Source organism: Nyctereutes procyonoides, unplaced genomic scaffold (assembly GCF_905146905.1).
Source record: "Nyctereutes procyonoides isolate TBG_1078 unplaced genomic scaffold, NYPRO_anot_genome, whole genome shotgun sequence".
NCBI classification, from domain to species: Eukaryota; Metazoa; Chordata; class Mammalia; order Carnivora; family Canidae; genus Nyctereutes; species Nyctereutes procyonoides.
The window spans coordinates 82,897,103-82,914,150 of NW_026575125.1; the positions used below are offsets into that span (position 1 = coordinate 82,897,103).

The window sequence follows — 17,048 nt, forward strand, 5'->3', positions numbered from 1 at the left end:
CTACCATGATTCTACTTTGTATGTCTATAGATTTGCCTATTCTGGAAATTTGACATAATATGAATCATGCAATATGTGGTCTTTTGTGACTGGCTTCTTTCACTTAGCATGATATTTTCAAGGTTCATCCATGTTGTAGCATGTATCCATACTTCATTTTTCTTATAGCTGAATAATGTTCTATTGTATAGGTATGCCACATTTTATCATCTATTAGTTGATGCACAATTGGGTGGTTTTCACTTTTTTGCTATTATGAATAATACTATGGATATTTGTATTTAAATTTTGTGTGAATACAACACACACACACACACACACACACACACACACACACACACCCAAGGAATGGAATTCCATGGATTTACTTCCTCCTGTTATCTCTTAATATTCTTTAGCTTAACCTTTAGTCTTTATACTCCTACATAATGGTCAAAATAAAAGCTGATTATTTTAAAATAGTAGTAAACATATCTCTACATGTGGGAAGTCTCCAATTTAAAAAGAAGGGTTTTCTGAGAGTTTGTTAATGGGAGTCAAGTTATTTATCAGAATATACATGGATCCCAGATCAGTTGATAACGTAGATTTAGTTACAATTAGAATGCTAAGATTATTCCCTCTCCTCCCATACATATAGTTTTTACTTATTTGTGAAATATTTTAAATTCTATGAAGAAGTTTTTATCACCGTAGAATATATATTGAGTTACCTTTCTTATTGCCTCCTCTTTTTGGAAGTTCTAGTGGTGTGGTACGTTAGTCATGTTAAATAAAAGCAAGATGAATTGTTTTCACACAGTAGTAGTTATGTTAGTAGGCATCATTAATCTTGTCATTAGTAGAGCCTTGGTTTGTATTGTGTAGTAGTTCTATTAATAGAAGACCATTAAGGGAATCCCTGGGTGGCTCAGCAGTTTAGCGCCTGCCTTTGGCCAGGGTGTGATGCTGGAGTCCCGGGATCAAGTCCCACGTCGGGCTCCCTGCACGGGGCCTGCTTTTCCCTCTGCCTGTGTCTCTGCCTCTCTCTCTGTCTCTCATGAATAAATGGATAAAATCTTTTAAAAAATAGAAGACCACTAAGATTGGTTATGTAGTAAATTGCTTGTCTCAAGATTTTATTCTTGAGATCTCACAAGAAGAAAATGGCTTTACTGGATTTTTTTTAAGATTTTATTTATTTATTCATGAGAGAGACAGAGAGAGAGGCAGGCAGAGACACAGGTAGAGGGAGAAAGCAGGCTCCATGCAGGGAGCCCGATGTAGGACTCGATCCCTGGACTTCAGGACCGTGCCCCTAGGCTGAAGACAGGTCCTAAACTGCTGATCCACCCAGCGATCCCCTACTGGATTCTTTCTAAATATTAGCAGGGTAGTATTCCTGTAACATTTACCTAATATTAAGACTAGAAATATTGGTCTTAAAATATGTAGAATACATATTTTATAATTAAACCTTGGATCAGAAAGTGATTTTTACCTATAGTGTCCGATAAATGACTATTTACTACAAGGTAGAATTGAGAGTGGTGTTGATGCGGGAAGACTACATTTTTATCTACCTTAATACTCAAAGAAAAAAGCTTTTGAGTGGTAGTTCTAATTCCTTCTGTCTTCTAGTCACTAAAATTAAGATTTTTAATTTTAGATACAAAAGTTTTGCAGTACTATTTCAATCTGGGATTGCAGGTAAGTCATGTTAAAATTGTTTTGACAAACTCTAGATTAAAAATCCAAGTTGGTTTGATAATCAGACTCTTGAACTTTTAAAAGCCAAGAACACTGAGGAGCCCAAAAGTTGTCTTTATAAAAGATATCTCTGAAGATGATACAAGTGAGTTTTCTATTTTAGCCTCCCAGTGCTTCAATTCCTCTTAGAAAATAGTTGTTATAGCAAGTGGGGGCCCTAACAGCACAACTTTAGCGTTTATTGGCTTCCATATTTAGCATCATGTATATGCCAACACTTTACTATGTTTTTCTGTTTCAGTAATAAAGGGGTCATTTGTCTTACTTGAAATATTTTTATGGTTATTTCTACATGTTCTATGAAAATAACATGACTAATTCAATAAAGGGGTGTATTATTTTTAAAGCAGTTATGTGGTCATAGATATTTACAAACACTTGATTTTTAACACTCCCCTGAGTTGTAGAAGGATGAGGGTACTGACAAATAGCTTAATATCCCTGAAAGGTGTCTCTGATTTCAGGTAAGAGCTTTTTTATTTTATTCTTTCAGGCATTATTTCCCACCCCACCCCCCCCCCCCCGAAATACACCTGACTTCAGATATAACAAGATGGCTTATTTCCTAAAAAGGAATGATGCATTTTAAGATTTGGCAGATGATAGTAAACTAGACAGTCTCCTGGATAATGCTCAGATTACTTCATTTTTCCAGACACTGATTTCACTAAAATGTTGGGCCTATCATTTCCAGAAAACTATCTTCTCCAACTGGCACACGTTTATAAATTAAGAATGGTGAAGTTGGTTTTTTTGTTCTTTGAGACTATTTCCTAAATGTAGTTTCAGGAATTGAAAATATAAACTGCTTTGCCTTTAGTTATGTTTATTATAGTAACGTGGAAATGTAATTCATATCAGATGGCTGAGGCATTTTAAAACATTCTTCTGCATTTTACATCATGGGAATACAAGGAAATGCAGAATAGTTATTTTAATACTTTTTAAAAATTTATTTTATTTATTTATTTTTAAAGATTTTATTTATTCGAGAGAGAGAGAGAGAGAGAGAGGCAGAGACACAGGCAGAGGGAGAAGCAGGCCCCATGCAGGAAGCCTGACGTGGGACTTGATCCCGGATCCCCAGGATCAGGCCCTGGGCTGAAGGCAGTGCCAAACTGCTGAGCCACCCGGGCTGCCCGATACTTTTATATATTAAAAGTAATAGTATTCATTGTAGTACATGTGAAAAATATTAAAGTATAAAGAAAAGTGAAATCCCGTGTGTAATTATAGCTTATTTTACAAAATATTGATCATGCTATGTAATTTTGTAAACTTTTAACAATATGAGCATTTTTTTCTTAAATACTTGACAGCATATTTTTTTATTGCCTCTATTGTATCCCATCATGGATATATCATAATTCATCCAGTTCCTTATTGTTGAATATTTAGGTTGTACACTATATTTTTCTTTTAAAAAATCGATGTATAGTTGACACAGTGTTACATTAGTTTTAGATGTACTGCATACTAATTTGATATGTCTGTGCATTATGCTATGCTCATCATTTGTGCCACCCTTTACCATACAGCGCTATTAAAATACTATAGGCTATATATATTCCTTATGTTGTACCTTTCATCCCTGTAACTTATTCCACTCTATTTTGCTTTTAAAAATAATGCTAGAAAACATGTTTTTGTATACAGGTCATTGTATATCTGTAATTTCCTTTGGATGCTTTCTTAAAAGAATTCCTATGTTCAGATATGAGATACATCTGTTGCAAAAGATCTTAAAGTTGTAATAGAGGATAGATTTTCTAAATGTTCTGATTTTTAGGTCAAAAAAGTCACTGCTACTCTACCTGAAAATCATAGCCCAGCTTTTTTTTAGTGAGGAACTGTACTACTTTAAAGGTATAGTAAAGTGTTTTTTTTTCTTTCTTACCCAAGTGCTATCACCACAACTACTGGCACTCCATGGTCTATGTGCCACAGATGCAGCAGCAGCAGCAACTTCATGTAGAGAATTATCCAGTCTATGCTGAGCCACCTCCTCTGGTAGATCAGACAGTTCCTCAGTTGTATGGTGAGGTGGGGAGACAAGATGGCACACAGATGGAAGCATCGGTAAATGGTGAGTATGTAATGAGAGTACCTGCAAGAAGGAAAATTAGATTGTATTATGTAATTTAACAACCTTCAGATACCTCATTTTGTCCATATTCTAGACTCATGTTTGGGTTCTTTTTTTTTTTTTTTTTTTTTAGATGAAGAGCATGAGTGGGTATGAAGGGGCAGAGGATGAGAGAGAGAGAATCTTAAGCAGGCTCCATGCTCAATGTGGACCCTGATGCAGGGCTCGATCTCATGACCCTGAGATGATGTCCTGAGCTGAAATCAAGAGTCAGATGCATAAAAAATTGAGCCACGCAGGTGCCTCTGGGCCCATGTTTGTTTGTTTTTTAAAGCATAGTATGTAGACCCTTGGAGTACCTGAGACCCTTTCAAGGAATCCATGAAACCAAAAGTATTCATCAAAATATACAGATCTTAAAGATTTTTATTTGTGCCTTTCACTGTTATATTCTGCTTTGAGGATGCAGAAATCAGTAGTGAGTAAAAAACCACTGCCACCTAAGCACAAATCCAGACGGGGGCACCAAACTGTGCTAGTAATCGGTGTCTTCACTGCCATATACACCCATGTTACCAAAATTGCCAGTTAAATGTTTTTTTTTTTTTAATCAAAAACGTTCTTATTTTTATTAAATCTTTATCTTTGGACTTCATGTTCCATGGGACAAAATGGGGAGTATTCGTACTAAAGTATGATAATTAAAAGGATTTATGAGGTTGACTAATGAGATGAACTAGTGTTTTTCATGCAACACTGTTTTTACTTGTGAATGATACACAAACTATGGTTATTTAGACTTGAGGATCTGGCAGATATTTTCTCAAATAAATAACATGAGCCTTTCACTTCAAGAAAAAAAAAACAATCAAATGTGTTTGTTGTGAAAGATAAAAATTCCTTAGAGACCCTGGGTGGCTCACTTGGTTGAGCCATCTGGCTCTTGATTTCAGCTCAGGTCATAATACCAGCCAGGCTCGTGAGATTGAGCCCGGTGTCAGGCTCCACTGTCAGCAGAGAATCTTGCTCTCCCTCTACCCCTAACCCCATCTATGCTTGTGCTCACTGTCTTGCTTTCCTCAAATAAATAAATCTTTGGGAGGAGGGGAGATAAAAATCCCAGCTTTCAAATAAAACTTAGAACTTTGTAATACTTGTATCTGCCACCATGAGCTTGACAGCTCAATATTTAACTTTTCTAATAATATGGATGGGGTTATTGGGGTGCCTGGCTAGCTCAGTCAGTAGAGCATGCAACTCTTGATCTTAGGGTTGAGAGTTTGAGCTCTACACTGGATATAGAGATCACTTAAAAATAATAAAATCTTTAAGAAAAAACATAGGTGGGACTATTAATGGTTTTTCACATTGTGTGATGAAATGTGTCAACATTTGGAAGATCTATGTAACTCAGTAAAATAATACTTTTCCAATTATCCAATGCATGGTGTTACCTATGTATGATTTTGTAAAAGGTCTATTCAAAGTGCAGAATAAAACTGGATTTCATTGTTGAGAGAGTATGAAAAAGTCCACATTGCTGCTCACCTTTTGCCACTATTACTTACCTAGTTTTGGTGTAGCATCAAAGAGTATATAATTATCTGAAAAGGGTGGTTATTAAAAGACTTCTCTCTTTTCCAACTACGTATCTGTATGAGGCCAGGTTTTCTTCATATACATAAAAACAACATATCCTAATTGACTAAATACAGAAGCAGATGTAAGAATCCAGTTGTCTTCTATTGAGCCATAGGTTCAAAATTTGCACAAGTGTAAAACAATGACACTTGTTTCATAGTATTTTTGTTTTAGAATATACTTATTTTTCATAAAAAGTTTAATTTGTGTTAACATTAATAGGCTTATTTTTACATGAATTAATATTTTTAACTTTCTCATTTTAATTCCTAATACGGTAAATTCATAGTACAGTTTATGTGATATAACTCACATAAAAGCTATTTGAGATCCTGAATTTTTAAGAATGTACAGGGATCCTGAAACCAAAGAGTTTGAGACTACTGTGCCAGACCATAAGGATGATTGCTCTATGAGTTTACAGTACACAGGCATTTTAAAGGAATTAGAATAGGATCTTTGGACTTCCCTTGTTGGAAAAGAATGAACAAGAGGTAGAAAAAATTATGTAGACTAACTGAACCAAATTTTTCGCATTCCAGCGCTGCTACTTGACAGTTGTGATCTCACCTAAATTACTTAACCTCTCTAAGCCTGAATTTCTGTAAAATGGGAAATACCTGACTTGCCAGGGTTACTATAAGAACTAAATGAGATATACTGTATGTATATACCAGATAGAGTAGTATACTGTACCTGGTACATGTGAGAAATGTGAATTTCCTTTTGTTTCTCCCTTTCTTTAAAGCATATTAATGGTTTGGGAATATTAGCACTATAGAGTCTTATTCCTAGTGTGGTGATATATGGCCCATAGTAATAAAAATTAAAGTGTCAACATTTGTTGCGTTTTTGTACCAAAAACTATTCTTAATTGTTGTAAACCATGAGGCAGTGCCAGTCTTCATTCCACAGAATGTGCTTATCTAAGTTATCCCAGGTAATGAAGGATTTCTTTTTAGTATTTACATAGTCACTATAGCAAGGTCAGAACTGCATCTATTTCCACTAAAACTGACTCATGGTAGCAAAAGTGGGGTAAAATGGTGGGGTAAAAGTGATGCTAGGATCTTAATGACATTCAGGAGACAACACTTAAATGTTTGGTCTTTAAGATGCTCTTCAGAACTATACCTTCAAGTATGGACCAGATTGTGTAGACACCAGAGTTTTTAAATGCTAAAGTGGAATATAAAATGGTTATTTGGATAATACTTGGCACAGTGGGAACTATTGGATAACTTAATTGGAAACTACTTTTATGAGAACTTAATTGGCTAGAAGTACTAGAGAATGTTCCTGTATGTATTTAGTGTATAGGTACCTAAAACATCCTAGAAAGATAGCTATCTCTAGTTAGAATACATTGACCCATTATACATGCACACATACTTAAATTTTTTTAATTAGGGAGTTTTTATATAATCTTTTGGTAGCCTGCTCTAGTCACTAATGTTCATATCTCAAGTGTTCTTTGGATACCCGGGTGGCTCAGTTGCTTAAACATCCAACTCTTAATTTCTGCTCAGGTCGTGAACCCAGGGTTGTGAGATCGAGCCCCGCATTGGGCTCTGCACTGGGTGTGGAGCCTACTTGAGGTTCTCTCCTCTCTGCCCCCTGCCCCCCTTTCTCCTTCCCTCTCTACAAAAGTAAAATAAAACTGCTCTTGCCACATTTATTATGATCTTTCCTATAGTTAGTGCTAAGTTTCACATTTACCTATAAGAACATCTGTTTATGTTGATATTTTAGCGAATCTTTGTATATAAAGTGTGTACTGTATGCATTCTTTGTTTCAGGTACTTTTCCAAATGCTGACCCTGCATCTGTCCCTCATGGAGCAGTCTATTATCCAATGATGTCAGATCCTTATGGGCCACCACCTTTGCCGGGTTTTGATTCCTGTCTTCCTGTTGTGCCAGATTATCCCTATGTTGCCCCTTGGCATCCAGTTGGTACAGCATATGGTGGCTCTTCTCAAATTCATGGTGCTATGAATGCTGGGCCAGTTGGCTATATTGCTTCACCTCCCTCCGCTTCTCATTACATACCTCAGAATATGTAAGATTCAGCAGTATGAAGTATTCTTGCACTGCCATTTTTTGTTGTTTTGATTTTTTTAAGAAGTGTTTTATGTTAGTGTTTAAGTGATTTAGGTGGTTAGGGTGGTTACTATTGTATCTGTCTTTAAGATTATTTTATCTTTTGATTTAAAATACTACTTTAAAGGAATACTACTTTTGGTTGTGGATAAGGAAATTGAGATGGATGTACAGCTAGCCCCATATTGAGCATAATTTCATTGTATTCAGCTATTTTCCTGTCAGCCAGCTTGTCAACTTTGTATTAGCTGATGGTTCCAGTTGATAAAAGGAATAAATCATACAAACTATTTCTTTGGTTCAGATGTCACACATACTAAACCATGCAGAACTGAAATAACTTTCACTTTTTTCTGGAAAATAAAAAAACCAAGAGCAGTTGCTTCTGGATAACTAAATATTAAATGAGAGAGCTCTTCAGGTTCTTAAGAATTGTCTGAACTAAGTTATGTTCTGTGATAATCAGTTTCAGAGGCACATGGTGCTCTGCTTTAGATTTATCCCATATGCTATTGTTTGATACTGGATTTATGTAACTGTTTTACTGCACAGTATTGAATTGGTGTCCTTTGCACAGTTAGCAGTAAATAAAAATTAGCATTTAAAATTGCTAAAATGAGTGGGATTTTCTTTTTTTCTTTTTCGTAGCAGCAAAAAGAGTACCAGACATTTGATTGATCTAATGTTTTTCCCCTGCTATCATGGTGTCAAAAAAAAAAAAACGTGATTTTTATGACATGAACTGGTTGGGCCCAATCAAAATGTTACTCAATCTCAAGACTTTAATGGTGCATACTACTAAATCTAGTCTTTTCCCCTTGAGTATGTCCCTTTTTAAGTTGTGAGATCGATCCCCGCTGATGAAATAGGTCTCACAGAATGTCAGAGACAAGGCAGGCCTAGAGATACAAGGTACGTCTAAAAACAAAAACTGAAAGATACAACTATTGGAAGTACAGGACAATGAGAAAGTAAGTCTAAAGTTCCATAAGATTAAAAAACTATTTTCATCTACCCAGAGACCACAAGATCCTTTATATTCACCAGTTCTGTAAGTTTTTCATAATGAATACTTTGCTGTATTTCACCTGACAAACAGCTACTTAAAAAGTGTTCTTTGGTTGCCACAAGACCTATTTATATTGCTGTCTTTAACGGTTATTTATGCTTGTGAATCAGTCCTTTTTTCCCCCGCACCTTCACCTACACCCTAGGCAAAAATAATCATTGAGAACCTCCAGGCTTCAGGTGCCTTAGCAGTTAGCTGAAAGTACTGGAGGGGAAACCATTTTAAAGAAGACGTTCTATCTTTAATGTACCATTCTCAAGATAATTGTTATTAATGTGTTCCAAATCCATGTACTAGTTAAGGCTCATCTTTCATAATAGAGATGGAATTGTTTTGTTTTTATATCCTTCAGCTTAAGTCCTTGCTGTACAAGTTGGCATCAGGCATTAGTAAAAAAATGGAACAACAGTGCACTCATCTGTATAACAACCTGACTATGCATTGATGTTTTAGCTTCTCTCCTAATCTCCTGGATCCTCAATTTGTGCAGCCTACGAATCGTTTTATGTTTTCAGTAGGGGTTTATTTTAGTCAAGCTTAAAACATAGAGCAGAACCTCTCTCTCAGGTGGTTCAGGTGTATTTCAGAAATATGCTAAATACACATAACTCACAGCAAGTGATTGTCCTGTATCTTCAACTCTCAGTGGTTTACTAATTAGCTTCTAAGTGGTATTTTAGAAGGTTATAGTCTATTTTGAGAATGTGGGTCTGGAAATTTTGTGGTTTTGATACAAGTATGTTTGCCTTAGCCTTCCAGTTGATTTGTTTTTCTTTTAAACTTGTAGGTTGCTGCTTTGCTTTGAGTCCCATTACTTATCAGTGTGATTTTTTTTGTATATATTTTTTATTGGAGTTCGATTTGCCATAATCAATGTGATTTAATGAGATGCTAGTTAACCAGAAAACCAGAAATCAGTGGTATATACTAGGTCAACCTAATTGTTAACTCACCAGTGTGGAAATCAGTATTTATGGTCTGTTAACATACAAGTATAGTCCACTTGTTGATGTATTATGAGAAGTCTTCTCAAAGAAATAATCAAGACGTGTATCCCGACCTTCTTATTGTTTTGGAGTTTGAGAGGGTGGAGGTAACTCGTACCGTTGCAGAAGTCTGCAGTGGTTTTTGAAAGTAGCTTCCAGATAAAAAGGAAGTGGTTTTTCTGCTAATTAAAAAGCCCTAAGACTTAATGTGTTTAATCAACCTATAGTATAGATATAGTGGTAGGCTTCTTTTTACATATTACCTCTTTAGGGCCCTTAATGTTACAAAAACTTCCTGTCTTTCCTCTGCTGCAAAGGCATCGTGGTTTGTTCTTGACCCTTTACTTCCACCCCCTTCCTGAGATAGATCTGATTACACCAAGCAAAGGTAGAAAGCTGAATCATTTCTATAGTGAGGAAAACAATTATAATTCTTTTTTATTCTGTGTATTTTTAATTTCAGAATTAGTTGCAGTTTTATGCCTTGGTTTAAGAGCAAGTGAAAATATTAAATCTGTTTTACTGTTGAAATTCTAGAATTGTGAATTTTTCAAACTTCTTTCATTTCCTTGGAACCTATAATTAAGGCATAACCTTTTAATTAGCTTTGTTTTTTTAAAAGATTTTATTTATTTATTCATGAGAGACACACAGAGAGAGAGAGGCAGAGACACAGGCAGGTTCCATATAGGGAGCCCGATGTGGGACTTGATCCTGGGTCCCCAGGATCACACCCTGGGCTGAAGGCAGCACTAAACTGAGCCACCCGGGCTGCCCTTTTAATTAGCTTTGGAAGTAAAAGTCAGAATAAATAATTTCTTATGTGAAAACCCAGACATTCAGAACTTAATTCAGACCTAAATCTCCATGAATAATGAAATATAGCCCATTTGAGGAACAGTGGTGCATGAACTTAATCTAGACTTTTTCTAAATCTGGGACAGATGTTTATTTTACATGAAACTTTTGAATCCATTTACATTTCCATTTGCAATAAAAACTAAATTCAGGACAATTAATAGAGCAAAAGACAACCTCTTGTTTCCCCCCATCTCACCTAGAATGTTAAGCTTCAATCAATGGGAGCAGCTTGATTAGAACACTTGTCTTATATTTCAGTTATCAAAGACAGTTTTAGGAATATGTTGAGTCCCTGTGCATGCGGTGTGATACAGCTTCAGGGAAGGATGGACCTGAGTTTAGGTAACAACTATGGGACTACAACCACCTCAGTGACCAATCTGGGCATCACTTCAAAATCGGGGTAGCAGGGTTGATAGATGAAGGATTAGCTGCATGTTAATTGCTGAATAGTTGTTGAAGCTTGGGTTCATTATGCTATTCCCTCTAGTGTTTGAAGTTTTTCATAATAGTTTTTTTCTGAAAAAGCTACCTTAGCAGGTGGAATATAAGAAACAGCATAGAGGATCATAGGGGTATAGGGGTAAGGGGGTGGGGAACTGAATGGGAAGTCATCAGAGGGAGAAAAACCATGAGAGACTCAACTATAGGAAACAAACAGGATTGCTGGAGGGGAGGTGATTGGGGGCATGGGGTGATTTGGTGATGGACATTAGGAAGGCACATGACGTGATGAGCACTGGTTACACAAAACTGATCAATTATTGAACACTAAATCTGAAACTGTGTACTATATGTTGGCTAATTGAATTTAAATTAAGAAAAAGTAAAAAAATAACTACCTTGGCAGCTGGCAATAGAGAGTAAATGTTTACGAAGTTAAGATTTGAGGTCTTTAGAAAATTTTTGCCTTGATTGCTGAAAAACAATCTTAGGCTATTACATAAGGTCCATAGATTAGGTACCTAATAAGGTACATTGGGGGTTGGGAGAAGCCTATGGTGTAGGCAACTGATTATTCAAATTCTGTAATTCTCAAAAATATTCACTAGCTACTTGTAAAACTAAATTTTGTTAAACCATGATAAACATTTGTAGTTGAAATTGAGGTGAGTGAACTGTTTTAGGTTTTACTGCTTCACTATTCCCTATCAACACTTTTGAGTTCACTGCTTATGGCTGCCAGAAGGAAGCTTGGAAATCAAGAAGTCCTTTACTGTTGAACAGCTATTGTTTTTTCCCCCCTGGTAGATGGTCCTTGCCAGTGGCTAGGTTTTTTTGTGAAAGAGGGCTGGGGGAAGTGATTCAACAATATTCAGGTTAAACGGAATCATTTCTTGTGAAAATTCAGGCCAGTCCCTGAATAAAAATGTTCAGATGTATCTTAGCAAACATGACTGTGGATGTTCAGTCCCTTCACCTAATCAACTAATGGATCTTTGTGGCAGATCTTTTTTTTTAATTTTTATTTATTTATGATAGTCACAGAGAGAGAGAGAGGCAGAGACACAGAGGGAGAAGCAGGCTCCATGCAGGGAGCCCGATGTGGGATTCGATCCCGGGTCTCCAGGATCGCGCCCTGGGCCAAAGGTAGGCGCCAAACCGCTGCGCCACCCAGGGATCCCTTTGTGGCAGATCTTAATGGCCTTTCTCAAACAATACAGGTTTTTCAAATCATTTGCAGAATTATAGAAAAAAAATTTTACCTTAGTACTAGGGTACTAAAGTTCTAGACCTAAAAAAACCTAGTATTTTATTTCCTTACTGGTATATTAGTGAGATCAAAGTGAGGTTTTTTTTAAGATTTTATTTATTCATTCATGAAAGAATGACACAGAGAGGCAGAAACACAGGCAGAGGGAGAAGCAGGCTCCATGCAGGAAGCCCAATGTGTGGGACTCGATCCCATGACTCCAGGATCATGCCCTGAGCCAAAGGCAGACGCTCAACCACTGAACAACCTAGGCGTCCCTCAAAGTGAGTTTTTATCTTGATAATTGTGTAAGTTTCATTTCTCCAAGTTGGAGTTCTAGAGATCTACTATACGACATTGTGGCTATAGATTACAATTCTATATTGTACACTTAAAAATCTGTTAAGAGGGTAGCTGTCCCAGTAAGTGTTCTTACCACAATAAGTTAGAAACAAAAGTTCTACCATATTGTTAGCCCTACCAACCCCCGCCCCCAAAAGACCCCACCATTCTATACTTGTTTTGCCTGCTTTAGCAGTTGAATTTTTAAAAATTTTCTTTCATTCCTTTTGCTCTGCTAAAATAGCTTCAGCTATCCAAGAAGTTTCCCCCCTTCTAGTTTTGAAGCACAGTATAGTTTTGGCTTTTGTTAACCTAGTTCTTTTCCTTACTCGCTGCTTATTTTTTCCAATATTTTATTATGAAAACTTAAAATACGGAAAAATTGAAATAATTGTGTAGTGAACATCTGTATATCCACCATCTAAGTTTTACAATTAACATTTTACTCTACTTTTCATATATCCATCTATAAATCCTTGTAATTTTATGCATTACAAAGAAAATTGCAGACTCCAGTACACCTCACTCCTAAATATTTCAGCATGCAATATTAATATTGTTAACTAGAATTGAGTATTTGTTAAAGGTTCACTTTCTTTTGAGGTAAAATGTACAGGCAACGATATGCACAAATCTTGTGTTTGATGTAATGAGTTTTGATAAATCCTGCATTTATGAAACTCAAACCCTTATCAAGGTAATATTTTCATCACCCCAGGAAATTCCCTCAAGGTCCTTCCTAGTCAATCTCTGTCACCCCAGCCCGTCCCCTAGGCAACCACTGTTCCTTCTGATATTTACCCCATCATAGATTAGTTTTTCAGAATGTATATAATTGAAAAAGAGTATCTGCTCCCTTGTATAAGGCTTCTTTCAGCACAGTGTATTCGGGATTCATTCGTGTTTTGTGTGCCAGTAGTTCACATTTATTGCTGAGCAGTGTTTCATTGTATGAATATGCCATCATTTGTTTATCCAGTCTATCGATGGACACCTGAGCCATTCTGTTTTTAGTATGAAAAAAGCTGCTATGAACATTTTTTTAGAAGCCTGTGAGCATTTGTTTTTATTCCTTTTGAAATGGAATTGGTGGGTCATAGTTAAGATGTACATTTAGTAAGGAACTGCAAGACATTTTTCCAAAGTGAACATACCATTTTACGCTCCCACTAGCAATGTATGAGAGTTCCACTTGTTTTTCAGCAGTATCAAAGTTTGTTAGTGATCAGTCTTTATGATTTATCAGCCATCGTGGTAGGTGTGTAGTAAGTTGTATCTCCGTGGTTTTATTTTGCATTTCCCAGATTATGTTGAGCACTTTTTCATGTGTTTATTTGCTAGTTGTATATATTCCTTTTTTAAAGTGTGTTCAAATTCGTTTTTTAAAAAATTTTATCTATTTGAGAAAGAGCGAGAGAGAAGGCACTAGTGGGGAAAGGAAAAAGCAGATACAGGGCCTGATCACAGGACTCTGGGATCATGATTCGAGCCAAAGGCAGATGCCCAACTGACTGAGTCACCCAGGTGCCCTAAATTTGTTCTTTTTATTACTGTTGGAGTTTATTGCATATGCCAGTTGCAGATCTTCTCCAGCTATGTTACTGCCTATTTAGTTGTCCTTCCTAACTAATGTGTAGATGTTATTTACCCAATCATACTTTAAATAATTAGACCAGGACTTGCAAGTGAGTTATTTGGCTGAAAGTTTAACTGTTCTGATGTGCTAACCAGTTCTCTGGTGGCCTAAAATTAATGTTAGTAGAATAAAAACAATAAAGTTTCAGAGTCTGAATTAACTAGGGGCAAGTTAATTGCTAAGAAATCTATTACTACAAAATTTTTTTGGAGAGTGCACATGCAAGCGTGGTGGAGAGGGGCAAAGGCAGAGGGAGAGGAAGAATCTTAAGCAGGCTCCATGCCCAGCATGGAGCCCATGCAGGGCTTGGTCTCACAACCCTGAGATCATGACCTGAGCGGAAATCAAGTTGGATGCTTCAACTGACTGAGCCACCTAGGTGCCTTATTAAAAAAAACAACAACTTACAGCATCATTTTCCTGATATTTCAGGAAATACTGCCCAAATGTACTTAGATTATACTAAGTTTATTTTTTTAAAGATTTTATTTATTCATGAGACACACACAGAGAGGCGGAGACACAGGCAGAGGGAGAAGCAGGCTCCCTGCAGGGAGCCCGATGCAGGACTCGATCCCAGGATCCTGGGATCACGACCTGAGCCAAAGGCAGACACTCAACCATTGAGCCACCCTAGTGTTCTAGATTATACTAGTTTAATAACAACCAGCTTAACTTCAGTTTATGTGTCTTCTTTCTGGCCTACAGATTCAAACTGTTCTACACAACATGTATCATACTTTGGGTACTCAATAAAGAATAAGAAATTTTCAGGATAAGGCCTGTAAAGTTTCTCATTTTGTAAGGTCGAGCTTTATAACTGTCTTGGTCCCTTCATGTCATTATCTCATAGTTCTTTAGGAATGCTGCTTTCAGTTTTTAAATATTCGATAGTCACAGCTCTGTCTAATGGTAAATATAAAAGTTAGGATGATATCAATAATGTTTATTCTCAATCATCTTTTTCAAAATATATGGGACTTCAGAGGTCTCTCAAGTGTCTGCTGGTTAAATTCTAGTGTAAAATCCATTGTTTTCTAATGTTTATTAATAATCAGTGGATATTAATGATAGGAAAATGGAGAAACAAAACACCTTGATTCTGAGCAGCCAGACATTTCGGGGGGAAGAAGGTCAATGCTTTATTTTTCTTGATACTGAAGCTAAAAATACACAGAATCATTTCATTGTACAATATTTTTAATACACTTAAAGATGACACTAACTTTGCACTTCTTACAGAAAGTATTCAAATAAAGTTCCTCAAGGTGGTTTTAGCTTTTAAAATTGTAGTCGGCAAAGCCAAAATGCCATTTACACAAACACATAAGGAATTTTCCTTTTCATTATTAAGCCCAAGAGATCAAATTTTAACCTTAAGTTTGCTGCAAACGTTTTCTGTATGGCGATGTGTGATTGGGGCTGTCAACTAGGGTTAAGAATGTAAATTCAACACCACCTGTGTTTTTTACTGTCAAATGTGACTTCCAAACTACATAATTCTGTGAAAGGTTTAAATATTGGTATCTTCTTGAATACTACCACTGGTGTGCATTCCTGTGTTATAAGAAACAAAATGTTTTCACTTAAGAAGGATGTATTTGTTTATACTTAACTGAAATATCCTTGTGAAAGTCTTTCCCTTTATAATTGAACTAAGAAAACACATGGGTTTATTTTTACTATGTTAAAGGAGTAATTTGAACAGGTAAAATTTTTAAAGCTAATCATTAATCAAATTTGATTCCCTTTAACATTAAGAAAGCCAGAGACTAATGTGTTAACCCTTTGGGTTTAGAGGTTTCCTCATGAGTTCACATGACATTCATTTTAGTGTCATTGGTTCTAATGATCCTGTTATATACTTGAGAATTCTCCTGTCTAAGTATACTAAGTACAGTTACTACTGTGCTTATTGGACTACAGGCTACATTGCTTTGGTTATTTAAACTGATCATTTAATATGTGTCCTAAAAAAAGTCCTGCAGGGCTTGACCACAAAGTGATGAAACCTTAAGTCATTTAATTAGACCTTACACAGGAAAAAGATGTGACTTTGAAATGACTTGAACATTCAACTGGCTGCCGCCATCCTACCTCTAGATCCACCTCCTAGTTAGTTCTACCAGAGCTCCTCCTGCGTCCAACCCCCACCACCCTCCATTTTTCTACAAAGGCTGGGGCTTTTCTTTACTGCCCCTTCTTCCTGCTAACAGCTTTGTTGTCAGAATCTCTGCATCATAAAGTGTCATTTCTTATGGCTCATATAAGGTTTGGGAAGCCAATTCTGGGTTTAGTTCTATTAAACTATTGGATCTTGGGATGTGCTCTACTATTTAAACTCAAATGTTTCAAGGGTTGAGTCTATGGTTGTTCCCAAATCAGTGGAGGTTCTATATCTACATATGGTGTTCTTTAATGTTTCCTCCTTGGGAGGCTTTTTATGCCCTTATTTCAGTAATGCTGCCACTCACTGTTCCAAGCATGTTTAAAACTAGATTTCAAGACAAGATTCCATCAAAATCCTAGAGGAGAACACAGGCAACACCCTTTTTGAACTTGGCCACAGTAACTTCTTGCAAGATACATCCATGAAAGCAAGAGAAACAAAAGCAAAAATGAACTATTGGGACTTCATCAAGGTAAGAAGCTTTTTCACAGCAAAAGAAACAGTCAACAAAACTAAAAGACAACCTACAGAATGGGAGAAGGTATTTGCAAATGACGTATCCGATAAAGGACTACTATCCAAGATCTATAAAGAACTTATTAAACTCAACACCAAAGAAACAACCCAATCTTGAAATGGGCAAAAGACATGAACAGAAATCTCACAGAGGAATACATAGACATAGCCAACAAGCACATGATAAAATGCTCCGC

The 17,048-nt window shown here is 36.3% G+C and overlaps 1 protein-coding gene across 1 annotated transcript in view; it reads left to right on the plus strand.

Annotated features, from left to right (window-relative positions):
- Nucleotides 1-8,185, plus strand: part of ALG13 (ALG13 UDP-N-acetylglucosaminyltransferase subunit) — a 65,401-nt gene extending 57,216 nt beyond the window's left edge. Inside the window, 3 exon segments of the mRNA XM_055337446.1 lie at nt 1,649-1,689; nt 3,652-3,835; nt 7,276-8,185. Of these exon segments, the coding sequence (XP_055193421.1) occupies nt 1,649-1,689; nt 3,652-3,835; nt 7,276-7,541 (491 nt within the window). The 3' untranslated portion in view covers nt 7,542-8,185.
- The last annotated feature ends 8,863 nt before the right edge of the window (nt 8,186-17,048 follow it).